At 42.0% G+C, this 14,050-nt stretch overlaps 1 protein-coding gene across 7 annotated transcripts in view; it reads left to right on the forward strand.

Moving 5' to 3' along the window:
• Window positions 1-1,557, forward strand: part of Cep128 (centrosomal protein 128) — a 372,845-nt gene extending 371,288 nt beyond the window's left edge. For all 7 annotated transcript variants that reach the window (XM_038336959.1, XM_038336962.1, XM_038336963.1 and 4 more), the window contains one exon: window positions 440-1,557. In XM_038336959.1, coding sequence (XP_038192887.1) covers window positions 440-517 — 78 coding nt within the window. In that variant the 3' untranslated portion in view covers window positions 518-1,557. The remainder of the gene's footprint in view (window positions 1-439) is intronic.
• Window positions 1,558-14,050: the final 12,493 nt, after the last annotated feature.

The raw sequence follows: 14,050 nt of genomic DNA on the forward strand, positions 1-14,050 counted from the left end.
GGGATCTAAGAGCTGAAGCCTGGAGGGAAAAGATCACAGGAACAGTGAGATTCTGGCCTCAAGCTTTGAAGGGAGATAAGAAAAACAGCAAAGCTGGATTCTGGATCTATTGCTAGTAGCCCGGAGGGTGTAACACAGAGGATTCCATGAAAGGAGGCCTTCGGATTTTCTCCCTGTAAATTCTTTGTGCTTGTGTCATTGTATGCTGACAAAGCATACTTCTCCCACTCTCAGATACAAATTTTAAAATTCAGTTTTAAAATCAGCTGTGTTTTTGAAAATAGACTGATTTTATTTATGCTAAAGATCTGCTACTCGGTGTAAAGTCCAGTTATAGAAAACTAAATTAAATATGATGTTTAATTAACTAACTTCTACAAGATTACTTTTTTGGCCCAAGTTTTATATTCACATTGGTTTATTTTTCTCTTTTCTCTAGCCTTGCCAGCATTTACCAAAAGAGCCATTACCCCAGATCCAGCTTCAATCAAGGAAGATGCCACAAGTTTACCAGTGAATGGAACAACTCCACAGTCCAAGAAGGAGGAATATGAGAGCAAAATATGCAAAATGTAATTCACAACCTTACTTGAGTATTTTACAAATAACGCCCCATGGTTCTTTTTGCCATTTGGCTCAGATTATCCAAAGACACCATGTGGCTTTGGCTCCTTGGCCCTGCCAGGCATTGACTAACGTGGCGTCACAGTCAGTTTTTGTGAGTAAGAGTAAGTTTAACCCGTGGAAGTAATCTCAACGTATGAGTGGTACACAGCTCATTTAGAGGCAGCTCCTACAGGCAGAGAGCTATCACATTTTGCTCTGTATTTCCCCATTTTCGGTGTCATACTTTTCCAGCCCAGCCTTGAATTTATAATTGATGCCTTTCAAAATTGACTGGCTGAGAGGGGTGGGAGAAACATTCCCTTCAGGTAAAGGTACCCAGCAGTTTAGGTTCAGGAGCATTTGGACATGACTGATTTTTAAGTGCTTTCTCCCTAATCAGTTCTCCTGTGTTGTAACATATCATGAAGATGCCTGTGTAATATTAGACTGCCCTTTAAATCTTCACATCAATCGCCCGTCATCTCAGCAGCCTATTACGTGTAGTTTCTTATACCTACTCCAATCGTCATTTTTAATTGCAAAAAAAAAAGTCATAAATGATAGCTGAACCGTAGAGCACTGTGAAGAAGCCACAGCACCATTTATTTATTTGTCATGGCCAAATGTCCCGCTGTGATCACCCCAGGCATAGCCTGGATAATCTCTGGTTTGCTCTGACTCAAGTCCCAGCACCGCTCTCCTGTGACAGTGGGGTTCACTCCGCAAGAGCCCCTGTATACTTTGGTACTACCTGACCACTCCTCACATGCCAGCACTGTCAACATCATCGAGTTTGTAAAACCTCGTGCCTTTCCATGTCCATCTACCAGTGAAGAAAATTTTATATAAAATGCTAAGCAATGGTCATCATCCAGGAAGTGGGCCCCGCTGGGCCAAGGTGGAAAGACTCTGCACAGATACAGAAACAATAAAGCAGTCCTTTGTAATGTACATTGTATGTTGTGTCTGTTAAAACACACGTGTTTACTGCATTTCTTACATTTCGTGAAACTGCTGTATTTTCACTCAAAATATGTCTTGCTACTTACCATGACACTTGGGGTGTAGAAGAAATGAGCCTTCTCTCCCCCCCCCCTTTTTTATTGATTTTTATTGAGCTCTACATTTTTCTCTGCTTCCCTCTCTGCCTCTCCCTTCCCCCATTCAACCCTCCCCCAAGGTCCCCGTGCTCCCAATTTACTCAGGAGATCTTGTCTTTTTCTACTTCCTATGTAGATTAGATCTATGTAAGTTTCTCTTAGGGTCCTCATTGTTGTCTAAATTCTCTGGGATTGTGGTTTTGTAGTCTGGTTTGCTTTAGGTTTAAAATCCACCTATGAGTGAGGACTTGTGATCATTGTCTTTCTGTGTCTTTGTCAAGAAGTCAGTACTTCACCACAGTTTCCATCCTCCAGCTCTTACGTTCTTTCCCTTCCTTCCTTCACAAAGTCCCCTGAACCCTGGATGGTGGGACACTGACCTAGCCGAGCGCTCAGAATTACTTCTGTGTGCTTTGACCAGTTATGAGTCTCTCTGTTAACCACTACCCACTGCAAGGAGAACAGGGAAGTGCAGGTTTTCTGACCAAAATTAAGAAAAGCATACGCCTGTGTGTATGAAGGGATTATTTAGCCGCAGTTTGATGGTGTGACCATTTACAAAGTAACAACAGTGGGTTCCCCCAAAGACCCGTGACCTCCCTAGCCATATTTTTTTAAATCAGGATTACAGTACCAGGCATGAGATTCCCCCCTATGGAGCAGGCTTTAGTTTTCCCTCCCAGAGTCAGCAACTCTTTCCCTTCTCTCCTTTGGCAGGGTAGCCTGGACTACATGTGGTAAGAGCCTCCCTTAAGTTCTAGAGGGTCAACTATATTGCCGGTAGCATTGGGACTGTGAAGGGTCCAGCCTTCTGCAGTGCACCTGGTCCAAAACTTAATTTGAAGATTGACCTTTTTGGTTTAATAATTTTGATTCTTCTGGCCATCTTTCTCCCTAAACACGCTAAACTTCGATTGAAGCTGCTGAAGGACACAGAGGGGAGGAACACAGCTGGGAGAATTCTGGCTTGCTCTTTTTCCCCCTGGCTGAGGTCATATTATTCCCCTGACCAGTGTCTGACTTGACGGTTGGAAACCAATTGGTTATATAACATTTTATGTACCCAGTTTCCCAGAACTAACCTTATTCTTAGTATTATTCTTAGTATTGATGTTCCCAGCAGAGAGAGAGAGAGCTGGGAGCAGAGTAAAGCAGTGTGTGATATCGTTTAAAGGTTGCTCATGTAGAAAGTATATATCCACTTTAGAAGCCTTTCTTCCTCATGCCTATGGTAGATGTGTGCTTATATTTTAAATCCCAACTCAGTGGTATGCAGTTTGTATTCACAACGCATCTCATTGAAGGGTAGGAAAAATGCTTATATGAGAAGCATTTTCTTTCTAGCCTGTAGTAATTGGGACCAAATTTTTACAAATAAGATGGTCTGTTTACTAAGCAAAGCCATTTCCACTTCTGTTGTTTGCCTCAGGACTTGGGTGCACTATAAACACAAGTATACATCATATGGCAGCCAGGAATGTGAATGAACACTGAGTCAGAGTTCTTTTTGAAAATTCTGATGCCCCCCCAAGCAAATTATCCCAATATTTTCTCCCCTTTTTAGACAAAATAAACAAAGTTTGCGATTTTCACGGCCTTCACATGAGGAAGTGGTTCTCACGAAAGCAGCTGGCTTTCTTGGATAGAAACTAAAGCACAAGCCGTAAGCTGGAAAGCAAATCGAAGCGTTGGTATATAAAGGCATTCCACCCTGCAAAGTATGATATAAAAATAGTTACCTCTTTCAACTTTTAAGTCCTCAAATATTTAGCAACAGAAAAATAACGTATTCCTATTTGAGGAAAGATATCTACACCATGGAAGATTTCACTTAGTCTCTTTTCCGTATAAACACAACACATCTAATTGAAGGGTAGGAAAAAATGCTTATACGAGAAGCAGGGCTTCAGATTCCAAGCCCCCAGATGCATTCATCGAAGAGGTCACCCTTGCTTTGAATGAGAAGCAAAGCAATCCAGTCTGCACTGTCTGAACAAACCAGCTCCACCCTCCCTCCAACACAGCCTGCTCCATCTTAGCTCCTGTTACATCTGTGCCCATGTCCCACCTGCATCCACACCCAACACGGGTCTCACTACTTCCCCAAGCAGTTGGCCTCCAATGTTTCCTAGCCATGCAGTTGGAAAAATTGGCTGGTGGGGGTAGGGAAGAGTGGCGGGTGTAGCACCTCAGTTCTTTCTGCAGTCAGCATGCATATACGCTATATGAATATAGATAGAGATGAGAGGTTCATGTCAGGTGTCGCTTTCAATTGCTTCTCTGCCTCATTTTTGGAGACTGGTTTCTTATTTAGCCTAAAACTCATTGATGCTGCTAGACTACTGGCCAGCAAAGCTCCTGCCCCAGTCCTGGCCTTTCAGGTTGCTGGGATCAAAGTCAAGGCCTCATATGTTCAGGATCTTCTGAGACCCCCCCACCCCTAGAAAAGTCTTTGTTTGTTAAAGCACACAATTTTTAGTGCTCCTGTGGTTGAAATCCTAGGAGCACTGTAGCTGGCAATCTTTTCTCCCCTGGCATAGCTCTCCATAGGCTAACTGCAAAGAGCCTGTGAATAGAAAGTTTCCACCTTTAATTTTGTTCAGCTGTCGTCCCCTACAGTTGCTGCTGTTTCCCCATCATTATATACAGCCATTTGCACATTGTGTTTATTTGTACATCAAGTCTCTGCGAACCTATTTATATTGCTTTCTTTGCCGTATAGCAAAAAGAACAGGTCCAAAATATGGGAACAGTTGCAGATGAGATTTAAAATTTTAATTTCGAAATCGATGCACTCTGTAAATTCTTCCCTTTCTCTGATCATCCTGCATAACTCTTACTCGGTGTTATCCCTAGGGTGGTGGTGATACCCGTTTGCCCACGTTTGCTGAGCACTTTGCTAGGTAAGGCACTGAAGGATGTCAGGAATGCTGTAGAATGAGATAAACAGAGGCAGCTGGGTTGCCTTGAACAACACATTTTGAACTGTTTGTTGGTCAGGAAGAAAACTGTCTCTGAGGAAGGGTAGGGGGTCAGAGCTTTGTGAGGAGCCCTGTTGGGCTGTATGCATGATGTAAAGTTTGTATCTGCTCAATACTGCACTAATCTGTAATATTATTTCTATATTTCTTGCTGACAGCTCGGATCTGGATGCAAATGGCCTTCTTCCTAGTAGTTTTTTGTCTGGGTGTCTCATACCTGTCTGTCACTTTGGATTTTTATTTTATTTATGCTGCCATTAATCCCCCAGGGAGTGAAGGTCCATGCTTGATTTATGACTGAGCATTTTCAAAACTTCCCATCACAATGAACCTCAAGCTGTCAGTCACCAGAAGCAGAGCAGTCATAGTGGCAAAGCCATCCACCAAGGTGGCTTTCAAAGGATGGGTGTTAAAAGAGATTTGGAGCAATCGGGGAGTTTTTATGCTTTCCCCCCCTCGTCAACGTAGATGTATTGATTCTAACAAGGCACTTCCTGCCTAGAGTCACAGGCAAAGGAGACTCCGCCCAACAGCTGCAGGCTGGAGAGACCTCACATTGCTGGCCAAGGTTCATTTAGTGCTTTGCCTAAGACCACAGCCAATAAAGCCAGTGTGTGCGGTGGAAAGAGTTTCCCATTTTTTTCCATTGGAGAAGTCTTTTGTGAGGTTAGTTTGACTGTTCTGAATTAACAGTGGTCAGTGTTTTAATTTTAGCTGCATGTAGTAAGCCTGCTGATTAGATTCCACTGAGGACAAATCATAGTTTGGTGAGGACAATACATACCCTTAAAGCATGTGTTCTCAAAGCGTGGCCACAAAAATAGCAATAGCTTATCACCTTGGAACTTGCTAGAACTAGAAACTCTGACTATCCTTAAATCTACTGACTGGGGCCCTTTGGAGGCAGAGCCAGCAGCCAGTGCTGTGCTAAATCCGGATGATTTTGTTGGTGGTTGGTTTTAAGAACTACACTTCAATATTCATTTGATGTTAACCTTCCTGGTATTTTTTTAAAAATCCTCCCTCTCAGGCAATGTACAGAATTATTATTTAACATTGGTTCCCAGTATCCCATATTGCCATCGGGAGGCCCAGCTCTGACTCCAATTCTGAGGTTCTCAGAGTGAGGGACCTAAAGCAGCTTTCAAGGATGCCCGACTTACACCTGCTTCTCCTAACTCATTTCTATTAGCCAGCACTCCGTCTTCTAGTTGGGAACCATCACTAAAGCACCCACTTAAGATAGGACCTATACTGTAAGGCTCACTATTATTTGAAGCATGCTCTCTGGTTACCTAAGGGATGTAATTATTTATATAATGCTTTCAAAATGAAACTTCAAGGCTTAAAAAAATGCATATGATTCTGCTTCCCATCCTCTGCCAAAGCTTGGTGAAGAATGGGGTCTTATGTCAGAAAATACATACTTTTGCTTGGGACTTGTCCTTTCACCTGAAAAAAAAATCACTATTTCCACAATTTGGTTAATTATACTCAGTTCCAATTGTGAAGCTATTCCTTCCTAAGTCTTGTTTACTTGGCTAGAAGAATCTTCAATATACATTACCACTCAAAGTTTTACTTTTTAAGAATTTCAAATTTTAAGCACTTGGTACACGTATAAAGTTGGTCAGTGAGTGTATATGGTTGAATATGCATATGTTCTTGGAGCTGTAACTGCTTGAATATACTAAACTTTGACCGCCTGTCAACATTATCCTGTGCAGCCTTCTTGTCAGAAATGAAAATACAGTGAGCTTTTTGAAAGAAAGCATCTAAAAGTTCTCGTCACGTGATAGCAAATCAGAGGAAAGAAAGCTAAGCCCCTGAACTCATCCTTGACCCTATCATTGACATTTCGAAGGCAGACGCCGCATAGTTTGGATGGAACTATACAATCCCTAAACTAATATTCTTTTTTTTTTTTAAATTTCTAAATTTATTTATTTTTAATTAAAAATTTCTACCTCCTCCCATTTTCCTCCCTCTCCCCCCATACCCCACTTCCTCCCTCTCCAGTCCAAAGAGCAGTCAAGATTTCTTGCCCTGTGGGAAGTTCAAGGTCCTCCCCGCTCCATCCAGGACTAGGAGGACGAGCATCCAAACAGACTAGGCTTTCACAAAGTCAGTACATGCAGTAGAATCAAAACCCTGTGCCATTGTCCTTGGTTTCTCAGTCAGCCCTCCCTGTCAGCCATGTTCAGAGAGTCCTGTTTGATCACAGGCTATATCAGTCCCAGTTTAGTAAATTTTTAAGTTTTAAATTGTATGACTAAAGTTTTCTGCTAAACTAATATTCTTGTTTCAGTGTGTTGCTTTGGGGCAACCTTTACATTCCAAAAGGTATGACCTGATGTGTTTGAAATAATTTTTCATCCGGGGGTACCATGTGAAGATTAGGGTTCCGTTCTCCTTGCTGTTGCTGGATATGGACTGAGCTAGCTTCTTTTAGACAGCTCCCATGTGAGAGCAGACCAGTTCAGAGCCACTGAGATCCATATGTCCTGCAGAACAGCTGCCGCGGGTCTGCTGTTGTGTCAAGAGCTTTGTTTCTGAACTTGAACCATGTGTTGTGCATTCCTTAGACCGATGCCCATGGTTTAAATGTATTGTTCTCTCTCTTTAATTTTGCCCCCATGGGACTGACAGTGGGATGCACAGTCACAGATTTTGGGACCACAGACCAGTTACAGAAAAACTTTCCCATGCATGTTCATGCAAGTAAATGAACAGGCTCAATGTTTAGTCCCCTTAAATATTCAGTGTTTATTACTCTTTTCTAAGGGTAACTACAAGCGAATTAGAAACAGAACACCCAAGAGACAATAAGTTAACATCCTGTGGGGAATGCAGCCATTCGGTTGAAAAGCATGGATGTGTGGAGGATCTTTGTGTTCTGCAACATGACAGACATTTGAGATCTCCAAGCTTTTCTAGTGTGATAACTGTTGCCCACTAACATGGTAAGTACCAGAGTAGAATCCATGTTCATCCCAACTCATCTCAATGCTGTGATCTTATACATGCTTGATCAGTTTAACAAAAGAAACACCCCCACCTTTCTGTACCGAATAATAACCTATTACCAGAACCGTCATGGAAGTTTATTTAAGTTACCCATTATTTGGATGAAGAGCCAGTTATAAAATTTATAATCCAAGTAGAGTCTGGGAAAGTCAGACCAAAGTAAATTATCATCGCCTTAATATCTACAGTGTGTTTTACAATTGTTAGCCAGAAGCCATATACAAATCTAGATAATTAGAAACATGATTAGAATGTTAAATATTTTCTCATCTCTTTTAGTAAATATTGTGTCCACTGTTAGAACCTTGAGAGCAGCATAGAAAACTTCCAAATGCAACCAATGGCACCCAACCACAGCCTACTCATTGCAGTAGGCGCGGGCATAATAAATATGGAGCTCAGTCTACATCACAGGGTGCCTCACTGGACTCTTTGAAATTTGGGGTCTGTTTCTGCCTAATGAAGTAGCTGGTGTAGACTAAGTGTTCTGTTGGAGAAGCCACTTGTTGGTCCCAGCTGCCTAAAACTGAAATAACCACACAGAAACTATATTAATTAAAACACTGCTTGGCCCATTAGCTCTAACTTCTTATTGGCTAACTCTTATATCTTAATTTAACCCATTTCTATTAATCTGTGTATCACCACGAGGTCGTGGCCTACCAGCAAAGTTCCAGCACATCTATCTCTGGCAACGGATCCATGGCATCTCTCTGACTCCGCCCGTCCAGCATTCCGTTTCCCTGCCTACCTAAGTTCTGCCCTATCAGCAGGCCACTGCCATTTCTTTATTCATTACTGGTAATCACAGCACCCAAAGGGAACTCCCACATTTTGTAACTGAACACATTTTTTGAACCAACCACACCCACCCTTTTCTACCTTTCCGAAATACAGTCAACAAAAGTGTTTATTAACTCATCTGGAGAGGCAATTCACAACTTCAGTACTGAGCAGAACCAGTGGCCCAACTACTTTCATTTAAATTCAGACTACAGTGCTGTTCTTACAGTGTCAGTCTAGGTTTCAAACATACATTGAGTGCCGTGAGTACCATAGAAACTGCCAGTCAGTTAATAACTCCACATCACTATTATTAACAACTGATAAATATGCTGAACATGAAATATTCTGATATCTCCATAATGCTTGTCAGTAAAATATAAGTGTTGTCTCATGCTCCATTCCTTTGTGTTTGTACAAGTGTAGATATTGGCCATCGAAAATGTTGTTAGCAGCAATTGCTCCATAGCTGTTGCTGGCTTACTGTATTTGAGAAGTTGAAGTTCTCTCCTATACAGTGAAGCTTTGCTGCATCCTAGATCTGCCACCAGCAGCTAATGTGCATCTGGTTGTGCTTTACTTGCCTGTGTGTCCCACCGGTGTCCCCTCATTCTCACATATTTGATGTGGGAAACTAGGCTCACCCATATGCCACTTCCTTATTTAGTAGTTTGTCTTCTTTCTTGGACTGTGTCTGCTCTAAAAAATGGATGGCTCCTCTGTATTTGCCCCTGGTGCTTCCTTTGTTTCTGAATTGTTGCAATCACAGTCCTTCCTAGCAAGTGAAGCCAGACTCGTTTATGAAGTTTAGGCCATGAGGCTTGGATTTAACAGGTTCCGGATTTTGAAGCCCTTTGCCATGTCTGCATCTGTAGTATTGCTGAAAGCACACAGTGGTGAACACCCCAATGTGCCTCTCTTCTTTCCTTTATCATTTTGTTTTGTTCATCATTCTGGGGAATAAACCTAGGCTCTGTATCAGACAGGTGCTCTATCACTGAATTGTATTCCCACTTTATTCAATGTGTTTTTCATTTATCCTTTGTAACTCACACTAGCAACAGTCCCTCTGCCCTAGTTGTGTAATGTGATGATGTATTTATTTTTAAGTAGGTTTGTCTACTTGCAATATTTTTATATCAGTCTGACAGAAGATAGTGTCATGACTTATAAGAAGCTGTATGCCTCTGGACTAGTGATGAGAATATTAGAAAGTGCATGCTACACCCAATGGTTCCCAAGGAGATAGTCATTGGAATCAGAACCATGGCTCTCTTCTGCTACTGTAGAAGGACATAATCCCAGCAAGCTGTGCCCTGGAGTCATCTATATACTAAGTACAGGACAGAGCATCACTGCTCCGTCGGGATGCTGGAAGGATGCTTGCTTTGTAATCAAGACTGTGAAGTATGCAGAGATAAACTGCCCTGTAGCTGTTGAGGACTGGAAGCAATCTAACTGAAAAAAAGAAGTCTTATTAACTACTTTTAAAAAATAGAATAAATAAGAACATCACTTTCTCTTTAAAAGGCTGCTTTTCTGCCAGGACTGTATTTAACTTCTGTGCTCACATAAGATGCAACTATTTCAGAAATTTGCTTGAATTTAAAAAATGGGAGCTCCTAAGTATAAACTCTATCAGCCTTTCTTCTAGAAAAATGCATATACACCTTGTCTGTGCAAAGAATTTTTAGAATTACTCTGATGATCTTTTTAAACTTGAATATTAAAATAGGAAGTAGGGGAGGTATTCAATGTGAACTGAAACCTATGTACATCTAAATGGATCTCAAACCAGAATGTCTCCATGGGCCATGTTACATGCTGTAAGGGTTCTGCTAGGGTCAGGCATTTAGCTGTTTGTGGCACAAATTGCCTGTATGACACTGGGTGTTCAAGTCTCACAGATGCTAGCTGAGGAAGTCTGAGCTTAGTGATCTTCTGGTGGCTTCCCATCTCTGATAGTCTGTGGGTCAGCTGTTGAGACACTCAGCAACAGCATTCTTCACTTGGCTGAAAACAGACAGGGCATAGTTTGAACCTGTGCTACAAAGCTAAATCTGAGAAGCTAAACCATCTCTGAATTACAATTTTATTTTTCAATGGCCTTGTCAATATTGACCTTTTGGAAAGCCATTTTATTGGCATAATCTACCTTCCTCCTGCTCTCTACATACAGTTGTGTACTTTAAAATTGTGTTGGATTAGAGTCCTGTCTCTATCATTAACTTGCAAGCTCTGTGACTTGGGACAATTTAATTAGCAGTTCTAACTCTCATTTTCCACCTCTATAATCATCCTGTGACTACCTTCAGCGTTATCTGACTTACGTGCTGTGATACATAAAGCTCCGAGTTCAGAACTTGGACGTGGTGGTCAGCCACAAATGTTTCTTAATTCCCTGGGTCTGACTAGCTTATCCCATGAACTAGATTCTGCTCCATTTACTAAGCAGCCGTACACCATGGAAACTATGGAAGTCAGTGATAAAGCTGACCTCATGTCTTAAATTAGCATACTTATTCTTTCAGATTGCATCGATAAGTACTTACTAAATGCCTGTTAATACATCTACTGCTCCAAATATGTCTTCAGATTTTCTGTTTGTTTTTGTTTTTTTTTTCTTTTTCTAAATTTATTTTATTTTATTTATAAAAAAACCAAGCTATCTTTTTTCATTTTACATACCAATCCAAGTTCCCACTCCCTCCCCTCCTCCCATTTCCTCTACCTATCCCCCCACCACACCCTTCATCTACTCCTCAGAGAGGGTAAGGCACATTGCTTTGGAGAAGGTCAAGGCCCTCCCTACTATATCTAGGCTGAGCAAGATATCCATCCAAAGAGAACAGGTTCCCAAAAGCCAGTACAAACAGTAGGGATAAATCCTGATGCCACTGCCAGTGGCCCTGCATATAACTGCATACACTGCCCCAGCCATGCAACTGTCATCCACATTCAAAGGGACTAGTCTGTACCTATGCTGGTTCCTTCCCTGTGCAGCTGGAGTTGCTGAGCACCTATTAGCTCAGGTAAATGGTTTCAGTGGGTGTACCCACTATGGTCTTGACCTCTTTGTTCATATTCTCACTCCTCCCACTCTTCAACTGGACTATGGGAGCTCAGCCCAGTGCTCCACTGAGGGTCTTTGCTTCTGTTTCCATCAGTTGCTGGATGAAGGTTCTATGGTGACATTTAAGATATTCATTAGTCTGACTACATGGCAAGGCCAGTTGGGGCACCCTCTCCACTATTGCTTAGGGTCTTAGCTGGGGTCATCAAGGGGATTCAAATTGGAAAGGAATAAGTCAAACTTTTGCTATTTGCAGATGATATGATAGCATGCATAAATGACCCCAAAAACTTTACTAGGGAACTCCTACAGCTGATAAATATCTTCAGTGATGTAGAAGGATACAAGATCAACCCAAAAAAAGCAGTATCCCTCCTATATACATATGATAAAGAATCTAAGAAAGAAATCAGAGAAACATCACCCTTCACAATAGCCAAAAATAACATAAAATATCTTGGTGTAACACTAACCGAAGAAGTGAAAGACCTGTTCTACAAGATCTTTAAGTCTTTGAAGAACTAAATTGAAGATGCTACCAGATTGTGGAAAGATTTTCTATGCTCTTAGATAGGTGGGATCAGCATAATGAAAGTGGCATCCTACCAAAAGCAATCTATAGATTCTATGCAATCCCCACCAAAATCCCAACACAATTCTTTACAGACCTTGAAAGAACAAGAATCAACTTCATATAGAAAAACGAAAATCTCAGGATTGCCAAAACAATCCTGTACAAAAAAAGGAACTTCCAGAGGCATCACCATCCCTGACAGCAAGCTCTATTATAGAGCTACAGTAATGGAAACAGCGTGGTATTGGCATAAAAACAGACAGGTTATTCAATGGAATTGAATCAAAGACTAGGATATTAATCCACATACCTAGGAACAGCTGATTTTTGACAAAGAAGCTAAAATTATACGATGGAAAAAAGAAAGCATCTTCAACAAATGGTGCTGACATAACTTGATGTCAACCTGTAGAAGAATGAAAATAGATTCATATCTGTTGCCATGCACAAAACTCAAGTCCAAATGGATTAAAGACCTCACTATAAATCTGACCACACTGAACCCGACAGAAGAGAAAGTGGGAAGTAGCCTTGAGTGCATGGGCACAGGAGACCACTTCCTAAATAGAACCCCAGTTGCACAGTCACTGAGAGCAACAGTAAATAAATGGGACCTCCTGAAACTGAGAAGCTTCTGTAAAGCAAAGGGCACAGTCAATAATACAAAAAGGCAGCTTACTGAATGGGAAAAGATCCTCACCAACCCCATGTCTTCAGATTTTCATTTGTGTGAGGTGAAATACAAATACCATGTTCCTATTGCATTGTATGTTCACTAGAACCCAATGAGACTGGCATGTGACCTTTTTATTTGAGGATATATCTCACATGAGGAAACTGGGGTACAGGGAGACAGGTTTGCCAAGATCACATATTGCAGACAGAGCCCAAATGTGAATGCAGACTGTGGCTTCAGACAGATTCCGCGTGCGTCGTCACTCAGCTGCCTACATATGTTGTCGCCTGAAAAGTATCTTGGACTGGGAGTGTGTTCTGGAAAGAGTTCTGTGCCTTGTATGTGTGAGTTCCAGCACAAGAAAGGGGATAGACAGAGAGGTCATCATAAGGAAGCACTAGCACTTGGGTGTTCCTTCTCTTATGGGGTGAATTAAACAGCATTTCGAGGAGAGCACAGGGAGCTGCTCTCCACACTATGCCAATTTGATGACCCATAGGGGTGATGTCCCCACTTTTTCTCTCACAAACAAGGGGGAAAGCAGCTGGCGGGAAAGGGGGGGATGGTCTTGAGCACAGCCCTGCTACAGTCTGAACATTCCAATCTGCCAGGTGAGTTTAGAATTTAAATATGCTTCTGTTCTAAAAACCACTGTGTCGTGGGCCTGGAGAAGCCTCTGCTAGTAAAAGTGGCTTTTGGCCAGGCGGTGGTGGTATATGCCTTTAATCTCAGCATTTGGATGGCAGAGGCAGGTGGTTTTTTGTGAGTTCAAGGCCAGCCTGTTCTATAGAACAAGTTCTGGGACTGCCAGGGCTACACAGAGAAACCCTGTCTTGGGGAAAAAAGGAAAGAGAGAGAGAGAGAGAGAGAGAGAGAGAGAGAGGGGGGGAGGGGAGGGAGGGAGGGAGGGAGGGAGAGAGGGAGGGAAGGAGGGAGGGAGGGAGGGAGAGAGGGAGAGAGGGGAAAAGAAAAGAGAAGAAAACAAAAGAAAAGAAAGAAAAAAGAGGCTTTTGGTGCAGACAAGGGAATGAGATTGGTTATGGAGGGAGCTGAGTGCGGGGGTGGGGGGTTCCTGTGAATGAGGAGTTTGTTTCCCTGTGGCTTCACATCCTGTGTGAGTGGAGCCAGCTGGATTTTGTAAGCAAATGTGGAATTTTGACACCAGATTCTTCCCTCCATAGCTAATATGCTCATGGGATATTAATATTAATCCAAGGAAAAAGGCCCTGG

Source organism: Arvicola amphibius, chromosome 7 (assembly GCF_903992535.2).
Source record: "Arvicola amphibius chromosome 7, mArvAmp1.2, whole genome shotgun sequence".
In the NCBI taxonomy this organism is placed as follows: Eukaryota; Metazoa; Chordata; class Mammalia; order Rodentia; family Cricetidae; genus Arvicola; species Arvicola amphibius.